General features: G+C 54.6%; 1 protein-coding gene across 5 annotated transcripts in view; it reads right to left on the bottom strand.

Moving 5' to 3' along the window:
- FSTL4 (follistatin like 4) overlaps positions 1-25,196 on the bottom strand; it is a 446,761-nt gene that overhangs the window by 137,054 nt on the left and 284,511 nt on the right. For all 5 annotated transcript variants that reach the window (XM_089909321.1, XM_089909323.1, XM_089909322.1 and 2 more), the window contains exons 5-6: positions 17,048-17,241; positions 13,461-13,584 (exon numbers count right to left, since the gene is read on the bottom strand). In XM_089909321.1, the coding sequence (XP_089765447.1) occupies positions 13,461-13,584; positions 17,048-17,241 (318 nt within the window). The remainder of the gene's footprint in view (positions 1-13,460; positions 13,585-17,047; positions 17,242-25,196) is intronic.

The following is a 25,196-nucleotide window of genomic DNA, read 5'->3' on the forward strand; positions in this document are numbered from 1 at the left end:
CGGCTGTCACATGGAAGCCTCCCCCAGTAAACTAAGCCATGGCGCTGAGCCCTCTGGCACCTGCCGGGGGTGTGTCGGTCGCTCTGGAAGCTCGCCATTCTCTGCAGAGGCCGCAGGGACAGCTGCTGGCCAGGCCACTCGCGCTGGAAGCGACCATACATCACAGTGTCCCCGCCTGAGGGTTAGGAACAGGGATTAGGGTCGGGAGGCCACCCCTGTACATTTGGGGAGACCCCCGGCTGTGTCACTGTGAGGACCATCTGCTCTCCCGTGATGAAGGCCACCTCCCACACCCTGGGCATCTTGGCAGATGTTCTGTTTGCAGATGTTACAGAGCCTGCAGGGCCTCAGCCTTCTGAGCCACGGCTCTTCAAAGAAGCAGGCTTGGTCTAGTCCAACACAGGCATTTTAAAGTTGAGCTGCCTAGACTCTGGGCCTGTGAATATTTCATCTACCCAGCTGCCCGGCTACAGCTGCTCACAGAGGGGCTGTGGCCTGCAGCCTCGTGGCCATGGATCACGGGCTTGGGCTGGGTGTGTGCCCTTCACTCCAAGCAAGATCAATAACCTCTCCTGACTTCAAAGGGAGGTGGGCACACAAGTGTGGAGGCTCAGGTGGGGCCCACATGGACAGATAACCCCAGTTCTTCCTCCCGTGTCCATTTAACCCTGGTTGTGCCCTCCTCTCCAAAAGCACTGCTGCCCAGAGACATTAGTCAGCGCCCATCTAGCTGCCTAGAGTTTTCCCTCCACCTGTCTCTGCTTCCCCTTCACAAGAGCTGCTTTCAAACTCTAATGAGGCAGTGGCTGGTAGGCAGGGAGGCAGGGAGGCTGGGAAGCTTGGGGGAATCGGGGAATGAATAATCCAAAGTGAACCATCAGCCTCTGAATGATGGAGGGCTGACTCTAGGGGACCGGGAGCCCTGCTCAGCCCATGTTAATTTAGAGAATGCAAGGAAAACATTCAAAGTGGAAGCACGTTGGCATTCCTCTTCGATTAGATGCAGCTACCGACTGCTTCTCCATCCAGCACACGCTGCTGTTCCCTTAGAAGCTACACAAGCAGCACTTAGAAGGTCTCCCACCACCTCCCCTCCTGTCTGGTAAGGGGTGTGTGTGTCCCTGGCTGGAAACAAGGAGGGCGGGTGAGGTGCTCTGTAACGATGGGGCTGCGGACAGTGAGACCCCAGGAAAAACTAGTAGAACTTCTGTGTGGGGCACAGTCAGTTAGAGAATCCATGGGGCAGACTGGACCTTTGCGTTTAGGGTAAGATATGCCAGGTTGCCTCCGAGCCTCCCTGTAGGTGTGACACCTGCTGCTCTCTTTCCAAATCCCCTCCTTTCCTCACAGCCAACGCCTTGCCTGTGAACATTCCACATTTTCTGTTTCTTCCCAAACCTGAAGCCCTGAGCTTCACCAGGAAGTGCTTCATTGACTGCCCCCCAGTTCACAGGATGGTAATTCTGTACGTGATCTAACCCTCAGGCCACCAGGGTCCCCAGGGAGGACAGGGCTGTACCACTGGTCATGACACAGCAGGGCCCCCGATTCAGCCCTCACTTTGCACCTACCCCGTTCCTCCAGGATGGGGGATGTGGTCCAGGAGACATGACCACCATTGTCTCCACGGAAAGAGAGCCTGAGTGTCACTTGTCCACTCAGCACCCCCAGGCGCCAGGGCCGGCTGGGCCCTAGGCAGCCTCAAGAGCTCTGTCGATGCTCTTATTTGACCTCTAGTCCTTTTCAACCCAGCTCCCAACCCACCGTTTGTCCTGTCTGAGCCAGCCATGGGTGGCCTCCACTGACCCTTAGATCCTGCACCGTGCCCTGTGCCCTGGGTGCTGGGCGATGGCAGCCCCACGTGTGGTCGGATGCAGCTGCCGCCTGGACAGTGCTAGGCCTGGTGAGCTCCTCCTTGGCTGTCAGCCTGCACCCAGGTGTCAGCAGGGGGACCTCAGGGGAAGGGTGGTCTGAACACCCATGAACGGCAGTGTTGTTCCCAAGCCGTCCTGCCGTCAAGCACCAGCACTTTTCTAAGTACGCTGCACAGAGGTGGGCTTTGGAAGACTGGGACCAACACCAGGGCTGGACACCAGGAAGAGGAGGCTCTGGATGTGCTTTTACTTGTGGGAGCTGAGAAGGGATTGCTATTTGGTGGGTTTTGGGTCTGAGAGGAGAGCATCTCTCCATGGGGGACCTGATCCCTCAGGGAGCGCGGGGACGCCTGTTCTGGGTGACAGGCCTGCTCCCTGGGGCCCCACCTTCCCCTATGGGCCGAAGCCCACTGGTCCTAAGGGGCTCTTTCCATGGTGTCATCGGAAGGGGACCTGGTAAACGTGTCTGAAAGCACCCGCAGCACGCGGACTTCAGGGCCCGGAAGACGCAGTGAGGGCCCTGTTCTGCAGCAGCACGTGGTGAATGGCCCTAAGCGAGGCTCTGGCCTCACCGACCACTCCCTCTGCCCCACCCAGAGCCACAGATCGTGGGGATCCTTCTGGATCTTGGCCTCTGGGGGAAGAACTGGAAACTCCAAAGGGTCCTGTCTAGAGCAGGGTGTGTAGCCAGTGCCTAAGTGCGCAGGTGTGACTCTGCAGACCTGGCTTTGTGTTGGCGCCTGTATTAGCAGCTGTGGGCACCTCACAGCCTCCCCGGCCTCAGTTTCCTTACCCTCAGGGTCGGGAGGGAGGCCCTGCCAGGCGCGGGTGTAGCGTCTGGCACGCAGCGTTGTGTGCTCTGGAGAGCCGTCAGCGCCTCGCCAGTGGGGCTGCGTCTGGAGAGGCTCGAGAGCATTTGGGAAGATGAGTGAACCTGAGGAGGCACTCAGAGGGACCGTCCGCCCATCTCACTGCCCCTCCTGCCACCTGTGGAAGGCAGAGTCCTTTGGGCCCCATTTCTACTCCCACCTGGATTCGATCTGCGATCCTGACAGGTGTACAAACAGTTGTTGTGCCTGAAGCACCTGAAGACAAACGCCCATGCCGTCTGGAGCAGAGTGGCTCTCCAAGGCTCAGCTCACGGGTGCCTGGGGCAGCGCACGCACAGCCTCCCTCCCACCTCCCCTGGGCAGACCTTACTGCGGAGGATCCAGGAACGGGACCGTGCCAGAGGACTTGGAATTCTGGCCAAAGCCCGCAATGGAAAACCATTTCCAAGTAGCCCCATGTTTAAAGAGCATCAGAAGGCCACTTAACGCTGGTGGACAACTGCTCAGTGGTCCTCAGCTCATCGTCGCCCTCAGCCCACAGGCAGGAGAAGCCTCAGGATTCACTGGAAAGTCTGCACAGAGGAGAATGAAACTGGTTTCCTGCCTGGACCTCTGAGGAGCCCTCCTGCAGTTCAACAGACTGGTAATGCACATTGTTTGTCCTGGTCCCAGGCTGGATGCCACGGGTCCAAGAACAAGAGCAGAGTCCAGAAGTGGAGGCAAAGGTCTGAGGCCCTCAGAACCCCACCAAGTCCTGTGTGCGCTGAGGCGGGAACTCGGGGCTTGGAGCACACGGCCGTGAGCAGCTTGCCTCCTACCCAGAATCGGAACATGTTCTCTTCCGTCAGTGGGGACACCTCCCAGGTCCCCATTTTACTGCGAAGGGCATTTGAATCCCAGTCGCCTCCTTGGCCTGGGGCCTCCTCCTTACAGCGTCCAGCCTGGAGCCTCCAGGGGGCATTTGGTAAGGACCCGTCAGATGCCGTAGTTATAAGGGGATCTACAGGTGGCTTTGCGCTCTCCCTCAGAGGGCCAGCTTTTGGGGAAAAACAAGTCCCACCAGGAGAGGGGTGAGTGAACTACAGCAGGGGTGGGAGCTATCTTGGCAGAGGACACCTCTCTGCCAACCCAGTGACCCAGATAACCCAATACCCCCGAGGAACAACGGTGGGCAGCTGACCCCGGCCAGTGTCACGTGTGGGCAGTAGGATGACCTCCACCACCAGAGAACCACCTGACTGTTCTGCATTCTCTCTGGGAACCACTACAACTGCCTTGAACCTTTTTGCTTTGCTGAGATTTAGAAAAATCCATCGTGGTTGTTAATCCTTTCAACAGGTGTTTATCAAGCACCTACTATATGCCAGGCTGAACAGCCACCTTGTGGAAAGCTCTAGGCTTCTGTCTCTCTCTCCTGCTCCCTTGTCCTCCAGCTGGAACAAAATGCCTCGGGCAATAACAACCTTGCCTGCTCTCAGACACAGCCCCTACCTTCCTTCGCCCTCTTGCCTTCGGGGTTTGCTTCTGCTTCGTCCCTTCTGCTGCTTCCTGTGTTCAGGTACTCTTGGTCACGTGGGCTCCGCCCATACATCCACCACCTACCATCTTCCCTCCCTTCAGTCCCAGGCCCAGCAGGAGGGCCTGGGGAGGGGCTGGGCCCTGGGCCAGTGGGAGGCACCCTCAGCCTTCGGGGGCTGGAGAGTTGCTGAGTAATAGTCACGATAAGGTGAGGACCTGCGAGCTAGCAGGTGTGGCCGGTGCAGGGGACACCTGGATGGGTCACCAGGGTCTCCGACCAGCCCCTCACGTGCTGCCTGAATGCCTGTTTCAGGCAGGCAGCAGCAGCTTGGGCGTTCCTTGCCCTTCCCTTCTCCTCTCCCAGGAGAAGACAACTCCCTCCGCCTATCCAGGTCTGGTCTGCGCCCAGAGCCTGGCTCTCCATCCACCTCCTGCCAGGGGCCACCCTGGTGCTGGGGCTTGCGAGTGCCCCCAGCCCCAAGAGTGGCCCATATGCTGCCCACCCTGTTGGTTGCTGTGCCCATGTAAGCAGAGCCCTCGCCCCGTTGCTCCCCAGCACTCTGTTCCTTGTCCGGCCCACAAGCTGGGCCTGCAGAGTGGTAGTGGCTGGGGAGGTCTTGCGTGGCGCTGTCACAGAGCCTGAAAGGAGGTGGCTAGAGATGAAGGAAAGACCGCAAGGTACAGGACAGTGATTTATGCTCCAAGTATCCTCCCCAGGGGCGCACAGCCCTGGGAGGGCTCACCTCTCAGGCACATACCAGGCAGGCCTTCTCCATGCCTCAGACCATGGGGGTCTCAGGTGCCACAGAGCCCACACCACCCCCAGGCCACATCCACAATGACACCCGGGTGTTGCCGGTAGGACAAGGGGGCAGCGGGCTGGGGGGCACCCTGCCTTGCTTTCTGGGCTCTCGCCTGGAGCCTGAGAGGCAGCCTCGGCATCTGAGGAACCCCTTGGAGATCTGGGCTCCGGACAGCTCACCCATTCACATCCCAAGCCTTCCCAGCACCTTAACCCCAGGGAGCAAGCTGGGAAATCAGTAATGTGACCTTCAGTGCTTAACTGCACGTTTAGGTCCTTGAAGTCCTCACAAAAGTTTTGCAAAAACAGTGAAATTTATGAGGACAATAAGGTACTATCCTGGTAAAAAGTTGACATTTAAATTGTTCTCATTTTATATCTTTGTAATGAAATTTTTTGTTTCCTCTGCAGCCATTTCTGAGTATTTACTAACATTTCTGTTTTATGCAAAACTTCAAGTCAGGCTGGCTGGATGGCACATGAGCATAAGATCCACAGCCTGGCCTGGAGTGCCACCAGGAGTTCTTACCTCAGAACAGGGAGAAACAAGGTATCCAGCTACTCTGCCCCTGCCCCTCCCTCGAAGAGGAGGGTCTTAAAAAAAAAAATCACCAAAGCATCCTATTTTAATGAGTTTTCTTTGCAATTTGTATATAATAGATTTTCGATAACAACCTGTAACAAGTTCATTTTCTACTATTCAATTGCTCTGCACTGAGGCCATTGACAGCCTCCAGCTGGGATCTTTAAAAATGGAAAGTGCTTGAAAACTCAGTTCCAGACAATGCTAGAAAGTGGGACCAATAGTGTAGCTGTTAGCAGCAAACCACTGGAGATGGGAAAGAGGCCGTCTGGGTTTGAAAATTCCAAGGAGAAACTAGCAGAGGGCAAGTTGGCTGGTGAGCAGCAGTTCTGGCTCAGAACTGACCCCTCCATGGTGTGATGCCGGGCGAGACTGTTTCACCCCAGAGTCCTGATACATGCGTGGGGGGCCCCATTTTACTACCCTGGCTCCCCATGGGGGTAAGGCACTCATTGAACACCACCCCTCCCCACCCCCGCATCACAGGCTGCCAATGGCTTTTCCTGCCCAGCTGGGGCTGAGGGGTGAGCACGCCCTCGGCTGTGTTTCCACTTTCACAGAGAAGGGAGAGCCTGGAAGGACAGAGTTCAGGCACTGGAGCACCAGTTCCTTGGGACCTTAGACAACAGCCCTGCTCACTTTATCATCTTGACAGTCATCACTGGAGATCTGAAGCTAAAAGGGCTTCCAAGGCGAAGTCTGGCTTTCCCCGTGATGCTCAGTGCTCTCTCCAGCGCCTTACGGGGTATGGGGTATGGGGGGGGGGTGCGGGGGAGGCAGGGTGCGCACCTGCAGTGAAGGGGCCTCACCACTCCCCAGCAGCTCCTGCCAGGCCCGCCGGCCGGCTGGGGTAGGCCCCCGCAGATCCAAGCGAAGTCGGCCTTCTCCTGGCCCGGCTCCTCTGTCCGAGATCTGCCCTCTGGGGCCCCACTGGTCAGCCAACGCTCCTCGTGACAGCCTCCTGACTCACTCCAAGTCCTTTGCCCCATTTGGGACCAGACCCTCCCAACATCTGTTCAGGACCCTTTCTCCTCCCCCTTTGCCTGATTATCCCCAGTTCTGTGTGCAGGCCTCCCTGCCAAGCCTGCACTCAGTTATTCTCTGTCCCAGCTCCTACTGTATTGGGTGGTTGTTCTGTTTCCCAACTACTACAAGCTCCCTGCAGGCAGGGCTTGGGGGTCTTGCTCATGCTGTGTCCCCTGCCTGGTGCTTGGGCTCTGGAAGTGTTGGCTGACCTAATGTTTTCCTCCTTCTAAGCTTCCTCATCTGTGTCTGCGCCTTTCCTCATGTATGCTCTCCCTGCCCTGGCCAGGCTCCCCTAAAGTGTTCTGGTCGCCCACTCGGCCCCTCACTCAGTGGACCCTGCACTCCACGTGCACCTGTGCGGAGAGAACGGGCCAGAAGCTCCCTGCCCAGATGCTCCCTCCTTTCAGAGCCTGGCCCACACCAGCACCAGGGCAGATGTGCCCAGTCTTCCTACGGTGCCCCAGTAACAGTGCTGCTGCCTTTTCTGGCGCTGGCCTGAGTCAGGGAGCTGGGGTCTCTGTGCTCAGTGGCTGTGATCCAGAGGCTGGTCCTCCCAGCCTGCCAGGGCCCAGCTTGGGGGTCTTAAGCTGCCAGGGGCTCCAGTTTTCAGCAGGGCATGCTGTGTCCTCCTCCGTGGGTGCTGGCTTTGTGATGTGGCCTTAGGTGGGAGGGCGATGGCCGCAGGGGCCTGTGCCAGAGTCTAGGAGGAAGTGCAAACCCACATTCCATGCTAGTGAATTATTTTCCAAGGTGCACAGGTTTGCACCAAGATGGCAAAGCCGACCTCCTGGTGTGGGAGCGGGGCAGGAGCTGTGGGGCTGAGCCTGGACCGCTCACGGCCAGGGTCTGCTGCCTCTGCTGGGCATGTGGCTATGGGCTGAGGAGCGGCTCTGAGCATGATCCCTTGTCTGCACACATAGTTGTTGGGAGTGGGGTAATTAAGTAGCGGGCAGGTGACCTAATAGACTAACAGAACATGTGTCCCGAGGAGGCTCCCAGGGTCAGCGGCCCTGGGAGCAGGATGAGAGCTTTATGGGACAAGCAGCTTCTGTCTTCATTAAGGGAGCATTAGGCCCATGTGGGCATCAGGGGCTCACCTCACACCCCAGTCACTCATCCAGCAGATCAGGGGCGTCCGTGGAGGTGCCCTCTGGCCTGGTCTGGCCTGGCTGGTGCTCCCCCACCAGTGATCCCACCTGTGAGGCCCCAGCAAGCTGCTTCCTCTGCCCCCCCACCCCCCGGAGACGTGCTAAGGCCCTCTGTGACCCTTGGTGACACTGTGCTCGGATGCCTCTGCTTGCCATGAGCACATGGTGAGCAAAACAGCCTCTGGCCTCTTGGGGCCTATGGACTAATACGGGCCAGATGACAATAGTGTGGCACAGAGTGACAGGGGCTGGGGACACACAGAAATCTTTATCATCACCATCATCACCTCCATCACTGACCTAGCTGGCTAATGATTACTTAGCACTTACCATATACAAGGTATCATTCTAATCACTTTCCACGTATTACCTCATTTAGCGCTGAGTAACACTGTGTGGTGGTTAGTATACCCATTTTATAGTTAACGCACTTGAAGCTCAGCTTAACCTCTGGTAAAGACCTGTCCAAGGTCACACAGCTAGTAAGTGGCAGAACAAGGATCTGAACAAGCTCTGACTCAGTCCACACTCAACCGCCAGGCCACAGCCTTATTACCGTGTAGAGATGAACCCAGGGCTATTGGCACACAGAGGAAAGCGTGTGGGGCTTGGTAGAGGAGAGAAATTAAGGAAGACTTCCTGGAGGACGAGACCATTGAGCTGGGACTTGAAATTCAGGGAAACCCACGGTGGGGACAGTGAGATTCTCCTTAATGGAGAATGCTGATGAGCTGCAACCTGTGTTTAAATGCATGAAATGTTTCTGGAACCAGGCATTTGGGTTCTCCTACCTGCTGGCTCTGTGACTTTGGGTTAGCTACTTAACTTCTCTGAGTTTCAGTTTTTTCATCTGTAAAATTGGGACATAATCACAGTGCTGACACATGATAAATGTCAGATATCATTTTATATGACTCAAGTAGTAAGAGCTCATTACTAACTAAAGCAATATTAACAAGCAAAAAAGCATTCAGATGGCACACTGACATTGGCTTCAGGGGCACTGAAGCTCACGTGGAAACTTTTTGGAGCCCCTCTCTCCACTGGAGGTGAGGAGAAAGTCCTTGGCAGGGGGTAGTGAGACTCATAGCACCTTCTGATACCAGTTTCCAGTTCCTCCCTCCAGCAGCCACTCCAATTTAGCTGTTATATGCCCTTGAGCAAATGAGGGACCAAGAGAGGGAATCTGTTTTTTTTTGCCCCTTGATTTGCAAGTCCTGCATGAGGCATCACACATGTTGGGGCTGGGGAGTCATCACACTAATGGTCTTAGCATCCGCCAACACCGACACCAGCGCGCAGGTTACTCCTGCTCTCCAAACTCAAGAGACAAATATTCTCAGATAAAACTTTTGATAAACCCCATGCTATCTGAAATGTTGCTATTCACTCTCCCAAACTAAGGAAATGAACAGAGTAGGATAAAGTGGTATCCTTACCAGCTGAATTTCCTGTCTGAACTCATGCTACATGGATAAAGAGCCGGACAGATTTGGGGGAGGGATGGTTGCCGTTGTTTTACCATCACAGGGTGGCTGTGAGGGCTGACTAAGATAACGTGTCTGGCATGGCGTCTGGCCTGGGCGGGCATTATTCATTCCAGAAGATAACGACATGCGAGGTGAAGCCGTAACCATCCTTTCATTACGCAGAAACAATGGCAGAAAAACAGTTGTAAATTCGCCAAGTGACCACCTCCTCTGTTTTACAGAGTTGCCCTGATACAGAGGTATTGCAGTAATCAGATTAAATCATTGTTTTCCTTCCTGCTTGCCTGGAGCTGAGGGAGGGCATCTGACTCTCACACAATCAGCTCCCTGCAGTCCCCCTGACACGGGTATTCCTCTTGGACACTGTGCACCTGTGATCCCAGATGTTAACACGGGAAGCCCTTTATCCTGCACCGCGAGCTGTGCAAACACTTCCTTGGCACGCAGCACATTGCTCTCATAGGAAAAGGACAAGTATCTTTCTAAAAAGCAGAAGGAACTTGTAATGAATTCAAAGTGAGAGAAAAATCCTCGTTTAACATGTTTTTCCCATGCTCCCAACCCAAGCACTCAGAAAAGTGCAAAAACATGCATTATGAGAAAGATTTTTAAGCGAGCAACTTTTAGATTTATTTATCGAGATGAACAGACAGGCTGGCATGCACCATGCCTACCAGCAATCCTGGGGCCTCTGTCTCATAGCAGGGATGGGAGGTTCTGGGGCTTGTTAGGGATGGGGAGGGAGGAGTGGGGAGGAAGGGTGGGGGACACGTGTGGAGGGGACACTGTGTCTTTAGTTCCGAGATCAGCCTGTGATTTGGAAAGCCAAAAGCAACCTGAGAGAATGTTTGGATGATAAACAGAGAAAGAGAGGGAGGCCACCCTCCTATTCCACTGCCATCACTGTACAGAGACGGGTGATTTGCAGCCTTCCAACCTTCTGACAGAAAGAGGCTGACCTGACTTCCACGGCTAAGGGATCTGTCCTCTGCCCTCCTCGGGGGAGGGTCACCTGTTCTGCAAAGCCAGGAGGAAGGTGCAGCCCCATCATGAACCCGTTCAACTGAGTGCGGCAGCCAGCAGCCCTAGGATCCCTGGCATTGCCCTCAGCCATCCGTAGACAATGGCAAACACCGGCCCAGCCTGGGTTTGGGCCAGTGTTTTCACGCCAGCTGCATGAGAAGACGCGATTTAGGAGATCCACCCGCAACACCAAAAACTCATAAGTACAATGCACTTCTCCAGGGAAAACTCCCCTAGACCCATCCCTTAATAGAGCGGCCGAGTCTGTGCCAGGAGTCACCCCACAGACCCTGCCCTGCCTGGTACTCAAGGATCCTGGCAAAACAGAGACTAAAAAATACAATTTTAAAGCCTCAGCTTTTGCCAGCCTGTCAGCTGCAGTTTTGAAAATTAAACCCAAGATGTTGCTGCTGAAACGTTTCAGATATCACTTTCCGAGTTTTAGGGAGATTTCTTTAATGCCCATTGATTTCTGGTTAAAAAGTTGTACCTGTATGTCTCATTTCAATTTCCTTTTTAACATTCACTGAACCATAAATCCATTCCCAGAGCAATGGGAATTTAGAGTTCTTGTGACTTTGAAAGACCATTGATCCTGTGTGCTCCGAGTGGCTGACTGTGAAGCCTCTATGGCAGGGTTAACTCATGCTGCAGCTTCCTTAATGGCTGCGAGTTTACGTTTTATTGCATATCTGTTATTTGGGTTGGGCTGTGATGAACGGTTTCGCTGCCCGGTTCAGAACAAGTCCAAGGCGACAGCAGAATCTAATTTGCTTTAAAAACGGTGATTATAAAGCTTTTCAAATAATAATCCAGGAGTGAGGGAAACAGACAGCACATTGCTGTACATGGGACATATGGCTGGAGGTAAAGCAAGGACTTCCCTCCTTTTCCACAGGCAGCTCCGCTCATAATGACCTTCACTAGGGAGGCCAGGGAGGGCTTCTTTTTCATCAGGGGTAACCGGGATGCTGCCATTTCCTTGAAAGTAGAGCCATTAGCTCCTATTTGGTCCCAGACCAATTCCCATGGAGCGGGCTCATGCGCTAGAGGCTTCTGTGGCACCAGGTACCGGGACGGTGCCTAAGCACTGCCCTTCTCTGCCTAACGATGCCATCGTGGGACATCTGAGTGCGATGCTCAGTGTATCCCCCAAGTCCTTGAAGTGCAGCCTTGGCTCCCAGCTCTTAAAAGGCACTGATCTTTTTCGTTACAGTTCCTTTTTCAGAGGGGCTTGAGCGCACAAGGCACTGTCTCAGAGCTGCCCCCAGAGAGCATGCTGCTGCTTCCCTGATGTGGAGGGCGGCTCACCCTGTCATCTGCCCCGACATCTACTCTCTTTCTGTTCACGTCCTGTGGGAATAGCATCATCAAGAGGGCTCCGTTTGGGGAAGCTGGATGGAGAGGAGCTTGCGGGAGGTGGATGCTGAAGACAGGAGGGGAGGGAGGGTCTCGTCCAGCGTGTGCAGGTCAGTGCCTAACAATGGGCTCTCCAGAGGGGAAAGAGCACCCTCGCCCTTTTGCAGCATTTGTGTAGGTGTAGATTTCTGTGTTGTAAACATTCCTACTACGGCTGATTTAAAGCTACCAACCATTTCACTGTTTGCCTTGCAAAAGTCCTGAAAAATCTAAGAATCGTCTCACGAGCTAGGTCTCTGGAGTTGCTGATACTTCCATACATTCTAAAATTTAGAGATTTCATGGAATAAGCTCCTCAATCCACAAAGCAAACCCCTCCCACAGTAGATTGAGCCTACAGTCATTCACACCTTATTATGAACCACCAGATGCAGATATGGGTTTTAGCCGTGGGCAGGAAGGAGGAGGTTGGGGAGCCACACCTAGTCACCGTATATCAAGCAGAGCCCGGGAACTGGGGGTTGGACTTTGGGCCTTGGTAACAGGGACGTCGTGGACTGGAAAGGCACCGCCTACAACAAGCTCAGGGACATTTCCCACAGGGAAGAATCACGCTCATTTTTCTCCTCTTAGGTCACATGAGTACCTCTTCTATCTGCCACAAGAGCTCTTCCAGCCAACAGATCACAAGGATTTTCAGGCCTTGTGAATGTCTGGAGTAACAACAGCACACAGAGATGTCCACGAAGCAGGAATACCTTCCTGGAAAATGGAACTCCAGGTACAGGCTGGGGCCGGGGCCAAGGATGCCAGGACCTGTGGCTCAGGGTACTCAGGGCACCCTGGGGATCTCATCCCTGCTCCCCCAGTTCCAGGGCCTGCAGTTAGGAGCCGCGAGCTTGCAGGTCATGTCCAGGGGCGCCTCACACAGGGCACACACATTACCTGCTTTAAGCAGGGCCTGAATGCTGTCTGTCGTAAAGGGACTTCAACTCTTTGGGGCCAAGAATGTCCCCTCTTGTCTCGGGTTAGGGCCCCCGCATCACCCTTCCCTCTCCTCTCCTAGTGAGCTTGTCTGCAGTTACCTGGGGCTCCTTCCTGCATCTCGCATCTCTTGGAAGCCCTGTTCCAGCCCCAGCTACGGCTGGCGTGAGGTCATGTCTTGGGGCAGCACCTCAGGGAGAAGACCTGTGTCCTTCAGCTGCCCTACCCACTTGCCATATGTACTAGCGACCCCACAGAGGGTCCACTCTGGGCACCTCCTCCGTTTTTAGGTAGTGCACCCCCTGTCTCTTCTTCTCCGGGGATTCCCCTGCCTCTCATTAACCAGGACCCTTTCTCTTCATCATCCTCCACAGTGACTGTTCCCTCTCCTGCCTGGCCAAGCCTCCAGCACCCTCCTTCAGGGTTTACCCCCAGGTAGGGTTCCCTGATGGGGCCAGGCCACTGCCTGGGGAGAACCCTAACATCTGCTCCCCCCATGTGCAGTCATAGAATCCCCTAGCGATGTGAGGCAGTGCCCTCCTAACTGTGCTCACATCGCAGTCCCGGGTCCCTCAAACGATAGCAACAGCGCGAAGCAACTTTATCCAAAAGGGGCAGAGCGAGTCCCCCCGCCCCCCACAACCCCTACCGTCCTTACTCTTCCCTTAAAGCTCAGGCTTGTTGCAAAACAAATTCAACTGCTTTCACCTATAGAAGAAGCCAATCTTGGAAACAACCAAGGACAGACTCCAGGCCCCTGACACCATTTTGGTGCAGGAATGTCTGTTTGCCCACTGCGAGCCCCGACTGGGGCCTGACTTACGGAAGGCTGTGTAGAACTCATGGAGGGTCAGGAGGCCGTCTTTGTTGTCGTCATCAAATCGGAGGAGGTCGCCTGGTGAGCACCCCAGGAAGTCCTCTTCCAGGCCCTGCTCCTTCAGCATGTGCTGCGGGTGAGAAAGGGAGCAAGGCTAGAACCGGGAGTGAGCTCAGAGCTGTGGGCACTGCTGGAAAATGGCTCAGGCCAAGTGGGTGGGGCTGTGCTCACCAGCGTGTGCGTGTGCGTGTGTGTGTTCGTGTGGGGGCTCCAGCAACAGCTCGGTGGGCCATGAGGAGCATCGAAATCTCTTTGGTATTGTCTTGTTTGATTCTCTCATTTTATAGATGAGACAACTGAGGCTCAGAGAGGGAAGGGACTTTCCCAAGGTCACCCAGTGATTGGGGCCGACTCGGGATTAGCATTCAGGTCTGTCTTCTCCCTGCCTGGGCAAACAGACCCCAGACAGTCTGAGGTGGGAAGGATCCTGTGGTCACCTGATCTACCCCTTCACATTGTAGATGGGGAAACAGGGAAGAGAAGGGGCCTGATCAAATAAGCCCAGCAAACAGTGGCCGAACTCAGTGGCTCCCAGCTATGTAGAGCTGGAAGGTCACTGCTCCATCAATGTTCCCCTCCCCGCCTCCACCAGCCCATTCCAATCTCAGGGCAGCACATCCTAGCCACAGCACTCGCCCCAGGAAGGGAAAACTGCCATTCTACTGACCTAGGCTTGGGCCCCCGTCTCTGCCTGCCCTGTCTTGCCAGGAACACAAACCACTACCCTTAGGATTCTGTCGCGGGGACCACGGGGGAGCCCCTGTGAACTCCTCTCTGGATGTGGCCTGGGCCACAGGGCAGAGGTCTCCCCAGCATGACCAGTCACCTTTTGGCATGTGTGTCTGGAACTAGAGCCTTGCAAGGAAAATGCTCAGAAGGAAATCTCAGAAGAAAGAAAATGATTTTATTTTTGTGGGGAGAGGGGAACAGAGGCATTTCCTCTTTATTTAACAGTCTCAGCTGGGCCTGCTAAGTTAAATGCAATTTAATGTGATAATGTTAAAAAAATGACCCTTCACCCAGCAAGTAAGAGTGTTCGATAAAAGGGCGATCAACCGTAACGCCCGAAATCAATCTTCCAAAGATGGAAATTTCCCTTTGTCTACTTCTGTATTGGAAGTTGATTAACTTTTCATAGGACTGACAAGTTTTTCCCTGACGCCGCTGATTCAGTGTCAAGGAAAGGCCCATTTTAGCTGGCCCCTGCTCGGCAGATTTATGAAATGTACTTTAAACACATTAAATTTTAAAGAAGAAATCATAGTCCAATTACCATGCTTGTTAATGGCTTCAGGTGCCTCGGGGCATGTCTCCGCCGGGTTAGAGCAATGCGCCCAGGAAGGTTCTGTTTACCTGGCAGCTACCGGGAGCCACGTGGGCCTGGGGCACCAAGAGCCCACAGCTGCCTCTGTTAAATAAGGAGAAAACGCCTGCCCTCCGGGCTCCCCGCACAGCCTGTATTGCGGGGAATCGAATCGCCAGATGGCTCTTCTCCCAGGTAACCGTAACTAACAGGACCTGGGCTCTCCCCAGAGCGGCGTGGGTCACCTGTGGGTCCCTGGCCCCGCCCCTTGGGCTCTTAGCCATAGCTGGGGGCTGAGTGTTGCTGGAAGTGGCGACATGCAGGCTGGCATGTGCCTGGGAGGCCTCCCGGGGTGCGGGCCGTGGATGGACTTGCACATGCTGCCAGGTGTGGGTGAGCAGGGGCGGGTCTGCAAACGCCTTAGGATCTGTGTTTCCCAACACACTCCCTGGAAGCAGGCTCTGGACTGGCTGGACTTGAGAAGGGGACCCTGCGTGGGGAAGCGTCTGGATAATTGCTCTGTACTCAGATTTTATGGGCACCTGTCATCCCCACAGACTTGGAGAGGATCAGGTGGAGCCTGTGGTGGGAGCCCTCCCTACAGGGAGCCCCCTGTACCATGAGGAGAGCAGGTCCACTCACTGCCCCCCCACCCCCCCGGCCCCCGGGTTTTGTCTTAGTTCACCATGTTCTAGGTAGTACACACTGCATGCAAGTTTCTTGATTTCTTGGAGCTGCTTCCTCATCTAAAAATACTCGGGAAGGGAGGATAACACTAGCACCTACCACACAGCAAAGGGTGGCTGAAAGGTTTAAGGAGGAAATAGTAACAACAATAAAGGTGATGATGACGAAGTGATGCTGACGGCTGTCACTTACTGAGAATGTGCCGCGTGCTGGGCATTAGGCTGAGAACTTCACGTCTTAGCTCATCTAACCCTCCTGATGACCCTGCGACAGTCACAGACAAGAAACGAGGCACAGAGAGGCGAAGCTGTCTGCCTAGACCCACTAGGTCCCTGTAAATGCTGGAGCTGGACCTGAACTCAGGCAGTCTGACCGTGAAGTCTGCGTTCGTAGCTATTCTACCTCCGAGTGAGGAACACATCTGTGTTGGGCACATCACAAGTAAAGGGCCTTGCTTAGTGCCGAGCCCACAGTGGGTGCTCGGTAAATGTCAGGACGCTCCCTAGCCTGGTCCTTCCTGGTGACCTGGTCACAGCTTTGATGAAGTCATTGCTGTGCCTTGTGAAGGATTTCTTTAAAGTAGCATCAAAGGTGGGGACTCATCCTATTACCTGTCCTCTGGTGGGGGGCACTCTGTGGTCTCTGGGGCAGAGCTGCTAGGCCCTCCCACCCTTCCTGGGGAGGCTGACCTCATCCTCCCTCCATATCTTTGCCCCTGGTGTGGCTCCAGGGCCCCAGGCCCTCAGAGACAAACAAGCAGAGTAGGAGCAGGAACTCAGGCCCTCGGGGCCACCCAGCGTGCCCTTCTGCCACCAGCACCCAACAGGCCCACCCTGCAGCTGGCCTGCCTGGTGCCCTAGGTTGCTCCTTCCTCGCTTCTTTTTGCTGCAGATGCTCCAGGCCCTTGTACCACCTTGTAGCTGGACAGAGGGACACGTGTGCTGTGTCTGGGAGGGAGGCCCCATCCAAGTGTTTTCTCAAAGGGAAGAGCAGTGTTTGGGGGTGGCCACAGGGCTTCCCGCAAGCCAGCAGGCTGGGGTGCGGGCTACTGATTCCGGATACCGCAAAGGGCGAGGTCCTAGCGGAGAGGACGTGGGGACACCCAGGTCACAGCTCCAGAAGTGTTTGGTGGGAACCAAACCTGCTTCCTTTGAACCTCTCTGCTGAGGAAAGCAAAGGACTCAGGAAGAAAAGACTTATTTCCTAATGAAAACCTCAGAGCCCAGCCGGCGTGCAGTGTATGTTTCACCAGCTAGCTGAGAGTGCCTCAGAGCTTGTTTGTAAATATTGGCTGAAGGTGGCTGGTGGGAAGGAGACACTGACATCGTTCTGTTTGTCAGATATTCTCAAGAGGTGTTAAACACAAGCTCTCCGACTCCCGGGAGGTGGCTTTCTCTTGCAGGAGCAAGGCCTCCTTGGCATCACATTACAGAGACGGTTACAAATGACTCTCCCCATGTGGATCTCCCAGTTCTCTTCCTTCACACGCGGAATGGAAAACTGGATTCCTCCGTGATGCAATTTCACCGAATGCCGTACCCACCTGGGCCAGTTCAGAGCGGCTGAGGTGGCCGTCCCCGTCTACATCCACGTCCTTAAACAGAGATTCCACCAGGAGCCGCTTCTGGGAAGCAGGGTCTTGTCTGCTGTCCCCTTCATGGAGTGGCTGCAGGCAGGTCTGCAGCGCCAGGAGGGCCTTCTTCAGGCGGGCGTAGTTGGCCATGGTGCATGGGTTACCTGGAAGAGAAGATGGGGTTATTGCTGCCAGACTCCTCCCCTGGTCTCGAGAAGACCCCCATCCACCCCACCCATCGGCAGTTACTGGGCATTCACTATGTGCAGTGCAGGGTGTTACCGGAGTGCATGAGACCTATTCGTCCGTCTGTCCACCAGTCCATCCCATAAATATTTATGGAGCGGTGGATACATGCTACACATGATGCAAATGCTGGAAGGAGCCTGTTTGTTCATCTCGCAAATGTTTATTGAGCACCTACTACAGCCAGACACAGAGTGTTTGCCAGATGGAATGGGGAGATTCGTCCAGGGGAAGTCCCAGCACAGCCCCACAGCGGCTTTAGGAAAGCCGCCCCGATTCCATTTTGTAATAGCTCATCTTTGCCTTAATCCTACCTTAAAGGCTGCTTTGGAATCCTTGGTCTCATAGATTAGCGAGTTCCAGTTAAGGGGACTAATAAGCCCTGCTTAAGTTAATTAGGTACACTCCCAGGGCTGGATTACTTCAAAACGAACATGAGTACATAAGCCTGCGACCAAGACACAAAAGGCAGCTTTTACAAAATTAAAACCAAAGCGCACAGCCCGTTGCTCTTAGGCCTTTTATCATGGCCATGCTTGGTCCACAGCATCCGAACCACACAGTGTTTTGGCAAATGAGGCCTGTGACGCACTGTGACATGACATAGTTTATCTCGCTGGCAACAGGCCATGAGGATGCTCCCCGCACAGGGCTGCACCGTGAGTGGAGGCTGCCGGTTGTTAGCGAGCGGGAGAGCCTCTCTGGCCCCACTTCCCCACCTCCCGGGATGGAATATGTACTCCAGCACCTGGCTTTGCTGAGCCCTGGAGCATGGGTGTGCACTCCTCCTCATCCAGTCCAGGGTGAAGCCAGTGCCCTGCTGGGAAGGGAGTGTCTGGGGCCTGGGGCTCGTCCCCTTAATTCCAAGGCCAGTTTAGGGCACCAGGTCATAGCTCAGGGGTGCCGGAGCGCACTGGATCTGGAGTCCACCGGGTTTGAGTCCCAGCTCTGTGGCTGCCTGAGTGTGTACCTTGCACAAGGTGCCTCAGTGATTTCATCTGTGAAGTGGGGAGCGCAGTGCCTCCCACATAGGGCTGTTAGGAGGGTTAAATAAGATACGCACATAAAAGGCACAGCAGTGGTTTGGCACCAAGTAAGGGCTCATAAAATGATAGCTACTCTCCCCCTTGTCATTATTGGAACCACATTTGCCGAAGAGTAACAAACAGGGGAGCTGCCTGGTGGGGAGAGTGCTGGTGGGGAAGTCTGTCTGTTTCTCTCCCTGCCTCCCTAGAAAAGCCTGGATGGTCCAATCACTTTCTTGTGCTTGTTTGTGTTTCTAGATTTTATTCCAATTTGGGTCAATTGATTCCTGTCAGAAACAGATGCCTGTTGCCATCTCCTCCTGCATGTTTATTTAGAAAGAAATCAATTGCTGTGTTCAATACAATCAAATCTATTTGCTCTCTGGGAGTTTCTATGCTCTGACAAGAACAACTCACCCACCCCTCTTTGGCCTTGTAGGGTATCCATTCCTGGGAGCTCGTAGGGCCCCCGGTTGGCAAACCCGATTCTCAAGCCTGTACGGCGTTGAGAATTGTGGCCGTGTCCCACGACCACACACTCACGCCCAGGGGAAGACGTGGCAGCCTGCTGGGCTCTTCTTCCTGAGCCTGGACAAAGGTCAGTCTGGGGAAAGTAGAGGAAGAGCTTTGCTCAAATCCTGGCCTCCAGCCTCCAAGAGGGTGAAACTAGTCCTGGCAAATGGATAGAAGCTGGATGTGGTATCTGAGTGGAGAGAGAAGCTTTGGTGGAGACGGCAGTGGAAGTCTCTGTGGGGGGATCTGCAGGGACCTGCACTGGAGGGCCTGGAAGGCTTTCCTGGGGACAGGCATTCATGCCCAGATGCTGGGAAGCTAGCGCACACAGCGGATGGCTATGGGGTTGATAGGAGGCTTGACTCAGAAATGCTAGCGTACAGCTAGCCTCCTAAAAAAACACACTACAGCAGGGCCACCTGAAGGATGGGCCAGGCCAGGTCAGATGGGGAGAGATGTCTCATCCTTGCAGGTCCTCCCAACCCTCCAATCTTCTTCATAGACCCTGGTGGGGCACAGATCTCCTCTGAGCTGCCTGCTGCCCTAGGCCAGGGGTCCGAATCTAGACAGCACCTCCCACTCTGGCAGGCCAGGGAAACCTTCAAGGTGGGTTCTGTCAGGTGGGCTGCAGCAACCTCCCCAGGCTCTTCCCCTCTTATCACATCCCTACAGTTCACTGTCAGTTCACAGTGGCTTCTCCACCCTGGCAGCTGCCCAGCACATGACTCCTGGTCAGGAAGGTATGTACATGTCTAGAAATCAACTTGGGGGAAAGAGGTGGTTGCGCCCAGTCTCCAGGGCCAGCTCTCTGAGCCCCTGGTCTGGCCTCCTGCTAGGGCTCATGCCAGCCATGCCCTCCCATCCTTTTACCAGCATTTACTCATAAACTCTGTGCCCGATGCTGGGCAGCACTTTGAGGATATGATGGAGCTTCCCATCCTGGGCATCAAGGGTGCCCGTGGAGGGAGAGCTAATGAGGCCGGGGTGAAGGAAGTCTCCCTAAGGACGGGACCTGCAGGATGAGGGATCTGTGGGCAAAGGAGGCAGAGGGAAGGGAATGCCAGGTCACAGGGACTGCAGGTGCAGGAGCTGGCGGCACAGAGGAAGCTGGTGTGGCTGAGCCGGAGTGATGCGGGGATGGGGGCACAGACAAGGCTGGAGGGAAGTGTGGAGCTGGCGTCAGATGCCAAGACCAGCAGATCACACTTTGCCAAACTTCCCGTGGCCTTCTTTCCTTTACTGAGGGCCTCACTGTGCCTGGATGCTGCTGGGCATGGGGGTCCTGAGATAAACTGAGCTGCTCCTGGAAGACGATTTGAAATCCTTCTTTATCCCAGGAGCACTTGCACTTTACATGAGTTTCAACCTGGAATAATTAAATCATTGGCCCAATGTTCCTGAGCTCCTCTAATATCCCTATAGCTCTGGGCGACCACGAGCACCAGAGGAAAGACACCCTAATGGTGTCACTTTAGATTCCAAAATTCAACCTCTTTCAAGACTTCTGATGCTTCATCTCCAGCAAGGACTGCCCTCTCAAAAGCCTTCCCTTTTGGTTTCCAGGATGAGTTTACCAAATCCCAGGTTTAGTTTTTTCATTCACAACCCCCCTGGTCACACTGTGGGGTCAGATGGAACAGCTCACCAAAGTGGAGCGTGGGTGTCTGTAAAGGTTCCCACCCTGCTGCCAGTTTTAAACCTTTGTCTTATTGTAAAAGAAACACACGTCCATCAAAACGACAACAACAACAAAACACTTGGAAAGTGCAGATAAGTATAAAGAAAGAAAATAAGTTACCCATAATCCCCTTCCCAGAGGCTGGCCAGAGGTGAAGCCAGGCCCTCTGCACAGGTGACCCTGACTGTGAGCCGTTTAAACTAGTGGAGCCCTGGCTGGCCTTGTGTGTTGCACGGGGCCCGAGGCCCGGCCCACAGAGCCCCTGTTTTCAGATCTTCCTCTTCCCTTACTCAATTTGGGCAAGAGCTTCAATACCCAAGGGTTGGGTCTTTCTCAGTATCATGCGGGTCATCGCTGCCCGCCCACCCAGCAAGTCCACCGGGGACTTGAGGAGGTAGGGGTGTGGAGGGAGAAACAATCTTAATAGCACCTGCCACACGAATGTGCTGTTTGGGGTTGGTGTTTACTGCTCCCTCCAATGTTCTTTTATTTTTCTTTATATAGCAGGTTTTTGTTAGTTATCTATTTTATGCACATCAGTGTATACATGTCAATCCCCATCTCTCGATTCATCCCACCACCACCCCCACACCGCTTTCCCCCCTTGGTGTCCATAAGTTTGTTCTCTATATCTGTGTCTCTATTTCTGCCTTGCAAACCAGTTCACCAAAAAAACCCCATTTTTCTAGGTTCCCCATATATGTGTTAATATACGATATTTGTTTTCTCTTTCTGAATTACTTCACTCTGTATGACTGTCTCTAGATCCATCCATGTCTCAGAAAATCTACAAACAATAAATGCTGGAGAGGGTGTGGAGAAAAGGGAACCCTCTTGCACTGTTGGTGGGAATGTAAATTGGTACAGCCACTACGCGGAACAGTATGGAGGTTCCTTAAAAAATGAAATATAGAATTACCATATGACCCAGCAATCCCATTACTGGGCATATACCCAGAGAAAATCATAATTCAAAAAGAGTCATGTACCCCAATGTTCACTGCAGCACTATTCACAATGGCCAGGTCATGGAAGCAACCTAAACGCCCATCGACAGACGAATGGATAAAGAAGATGTGGTACATATATACAATGGGATATTCCTCCAATGTTCTTTACCCAAACCTCTGCCCGGCTTACTCCTCACCGTATATTGGCCACTGCAGAAACATCACCCAATCTAAACTAGCACCCCCAGCTTCATAATTCTCTGTGCCCCACATGTCTGGGGTGGGCCTGGGTCCCGGGGACGGACCCTGCCCCTTTGGAGGGCAGGTCTCTGGAGGGGATACAGCAGAGGCTTGGGGACCACAACACCCCTCCCTGGTGCCCCCGTGGGGGCTGACCGTGATGATGGTGAGAATGGCCATGCCCAGCCTGTCCTGGGAGCCCTGAGCCTGGGCCTCCGTGGCCTAGCCTGCGGTACGGTCAGCTTCCTCACTATTGATCCAGGGTGGGTGGGAGGGACTTCCAGAGAGGACTCTGGAGAGGAGGACGTTTGTATATGATATTGAGGTCTGTGACTTGAATGAGCTCACCTGGAGCTGCCCAGCTGGGACCTTAGGGGACCTGCTTCATGAGTAGGCAGACTAACATAATTTGTACATGCTTGGAAAGTCGTTTAAGTGTTTCCTCTGTGTCTTGGTGTTTTCAAGGAAAAGAAAAATTTGTGTCACCATAATATGGGGATTTTGGGGTCTCTTTGTGACTTAGCCTAGGTCAAAGCCTTTTAGTGAGGCCTGGAGAGTCCCAGGGAAGACCCCTCCAGACCCATAAACTCACTGTGCCTGATTGCAGCCGATGCTGGCCTGCTGGGTACCTTCTTACGTGCTTTCTCCTCTCCTCTTCTTTCCCCTTTCTCTGGGGCCCGGCTCAGCCCCCTCCTGCGCACATACAGAACCACTGTCGTCCATCCATCTTCTTACTCTCTGCCCCGTACATATGGTCCGTTTTTGTGTGTGTGTGTGTGTGAGGCTTGTCCTCTGTCTTAGTTTGGCCTCCTGCTTAGCAGCCCCTGCGACGAGGATAGAGGGTGAGCAGTATATTTGGAGATGATCCCAAGAAGTGCAGGGAGCAAGGAGGAAGTGAGACTGGGGACAGGGAAAGACAGTGGCAACTGGGGCTCAGTCCACAGGACCTTGCAGAGACGGCGCTGAGTACACCTCGGAGCTGCTCCACCGAGGTGCCGGGGGCAGGGTGCTCTTCTACCAACTTCTGGCCCTCCTGGGCTGAGGGCTGCTCCTGGGGGCATGACCCCCACCCCAATCCAGCACTTCTGGACTCCCCAAATGTGGACTCAGCTCATGCTTGAGGCCAGAAAGTGCCCTCAGGCTGAAGATGAGGTTGGAAGCTATTTACAAGTGTCACGGGGACTGATCACCCGAAGCTGCACGGAACCTCTGGGTTGACCGCGGGAATCTGGATGGGGTATTATCAGCGTCGGCTACATCCCTCTGTGGCACTGCAAGTTCCAAGCTGGTGGGACTGGCCTGGATGGTCACACACACACGGTGTGACAGTGTTAAATGCTTGTGAATGTGGTTGAGTCCTGCGGCTCTAGGCAGACTCTCTCCTCAAGAAGCTAGGGTGACAGGACCACCGTGTAACAACCTTAGCTGGGGTCCTCAGGTAGAGACAGGCTTCATCGCAGGCTGTCACACCTGACACCAACTCCACTAACGACAGTCGTCGCAAGGCTGGAAGGAGCACTAGACGGGGAGGCAGGAGAACATCTGGTTCTGTTTTTGAGCAGCTGTGGGACCCTTGGAAAGGCATCCACCCCTGCCCTTCTTGCATCCACTTCCTACCTTGGAATGGGGGCAATAACAGCCCTTGACCACCTTACAGGGTCCTTTTACGTAAAACTAAATATAAACAGACTTTGCCATGTCTGAGTGGTCAGCCAGCCCCGAGGGCTTCTCTGCACGAAATGGGCTCAAGGCCCTGTGTGAGCCGGGGCCTGGTGCATCTGTCTTTGTCCCCTTCACTGATGCCCAGTGCCTGGCACAGGTGGCCACAAAATCAGTGAAGACTTCTTCACTCCCTTCCCCCCCCCACGAACATTTCTGCTCTAGGGCCTTTCAGGGAGGGAGGCTTGTGTCCCGGCCTGCCTGGCAGTGATGAGAATCCCCAACAGGCCCTTGGAAGGGTCCAGCCATCCTCCACTGGCTGGGGTGCCCCCTGTGCCACAGCGTTGGCCCCTGTTGGCCAGCCCCCAGCACTGGCCTCGGGCTTCCTGCCAGCATGTGTGTGCGCGGGGCCCCTCCTGCTCACAGACCGGGCCTGTTTTGGCAGATAAAATATTGATCAGCCTGCTGAGGAGCCCAGAGTGTGATCCTATTTTCATGTCAGAACTTGGTAATGAACTACATTTATCAAGCCCGTTCTCCACGAGAAAGGTCAGCCGCAGATCTGGCTAAGTTGTTATGACACCTCATTAATCTAGTTCCCTCAATAATTGTCCCTCTTTGAAGATTCTAATGTTCTCCCATTCCAGCCACAGTCCTTCCACTCCGAGGGAGATTATTATAGCAGGAGCACAGGCACATCCGCATTTAATTTTTTGAGCAAAGAGAGATAGGAAGCAGGTAGCAGCTTCTGGAATTAAACGTCTATCAAAGGCACGCTTTCTATTGCAAAACAAAGGGAAGTAAGAGAGACACTGAGAATATTCTATCAGCCACATGCGCCCCTGCCAGCCTGGGCCTCAAAGGGGCGGTCTTCACTCTGTGGCAGGCAAAGCTTCCGGTCCCCGGTGTGGGAGGGGCTGGTGGCTCCAGAGTTGAGGAAAGGGGGGTTGCACAGGGTGGGCAAGGTGGGAGGCAACAGCCAGGAAGCAGGATGCTCAGATTCTAACCGAGAGGGAGACAGGCCATATGGTCGAGGCCCCGGACAGGCCCAGGTCCCAGATTCCGGGGGGGCCTGGAGACCCGTGGCACCAGGAAGGGAGGTGGTGCGGGAGACTGCGGAGGGGCCGTCTCTGCCTGCCACCCTCTCCGACATCCCCCCGCCCTCCATCTTCTCTGTCGTTGCCCTTTCCCTAGGCTTCACTCTCTGTTATTCATGCACTGTTGGTGTCAGGCTGCCCCATCAGATGGGGGCCCCTGGAGGCCAGGGCCCTGCCTTGTTGCAGGTGTGACGCCAGCACCTGGCCCGCGCGCCTGCCTGCAGAAGGTGCTCATTAAATGCCTGCTGACTGGATGAAGGTGGAATCTTGGTGGAGAGCCGCTACAGCCCTGCCCTGAGGAGGGGACAATCCCGGCCACTCCGAGCCACAGTGACTGAGGTCTGGAACTCCGGAGAGGGCTGGGGGCCGTGTCATCACCCGTCATATCAGTTCCTGGTCGGAGGGGGTGTGAGATGCACGTGTAGGGGGGCAGCTGCAGTGAGTGTGTGTGCGTGTAGCTCTGCTCACTGCCGGGGGCATGGGCCCTACCTCGCTAGTCGGGCACCCCAAAACGTGCGACAGGGCCCCACAGAGTTGCGCATGGCCGGGCGGGGAGTGGTGGTGGTGAGCCACAGAGGGGATGCTGCCCTGCTGGGCACTGGGTCACGTGGAAGATGTCTCCTCTGAGCCCCTGTGGGGACACACACGGCTCTCTGGGACCTGCCTCTGGAGAGGAGGAGGATGAGAGGGTCTGTCCTCTGGTTCTGCCAC

The sequence above is a fragment of the Delphinapterus leucas genome, chromosome 3 (genome assembly GCF_059928025.1).
Source record: "Delphinapterus leucas isolate spDelLeu-1000000601 "Yukka" chromosome 3, BTC_Dleu_Yukka2, whole genome shotgun sequence".
Classification (NCBI taxonomy): Eukaryota; Metazoa; Chordata; class Mammalia; order Artiodactyla; family Monodontidae; genus Delphinapterus; species Delphinapterus leucas.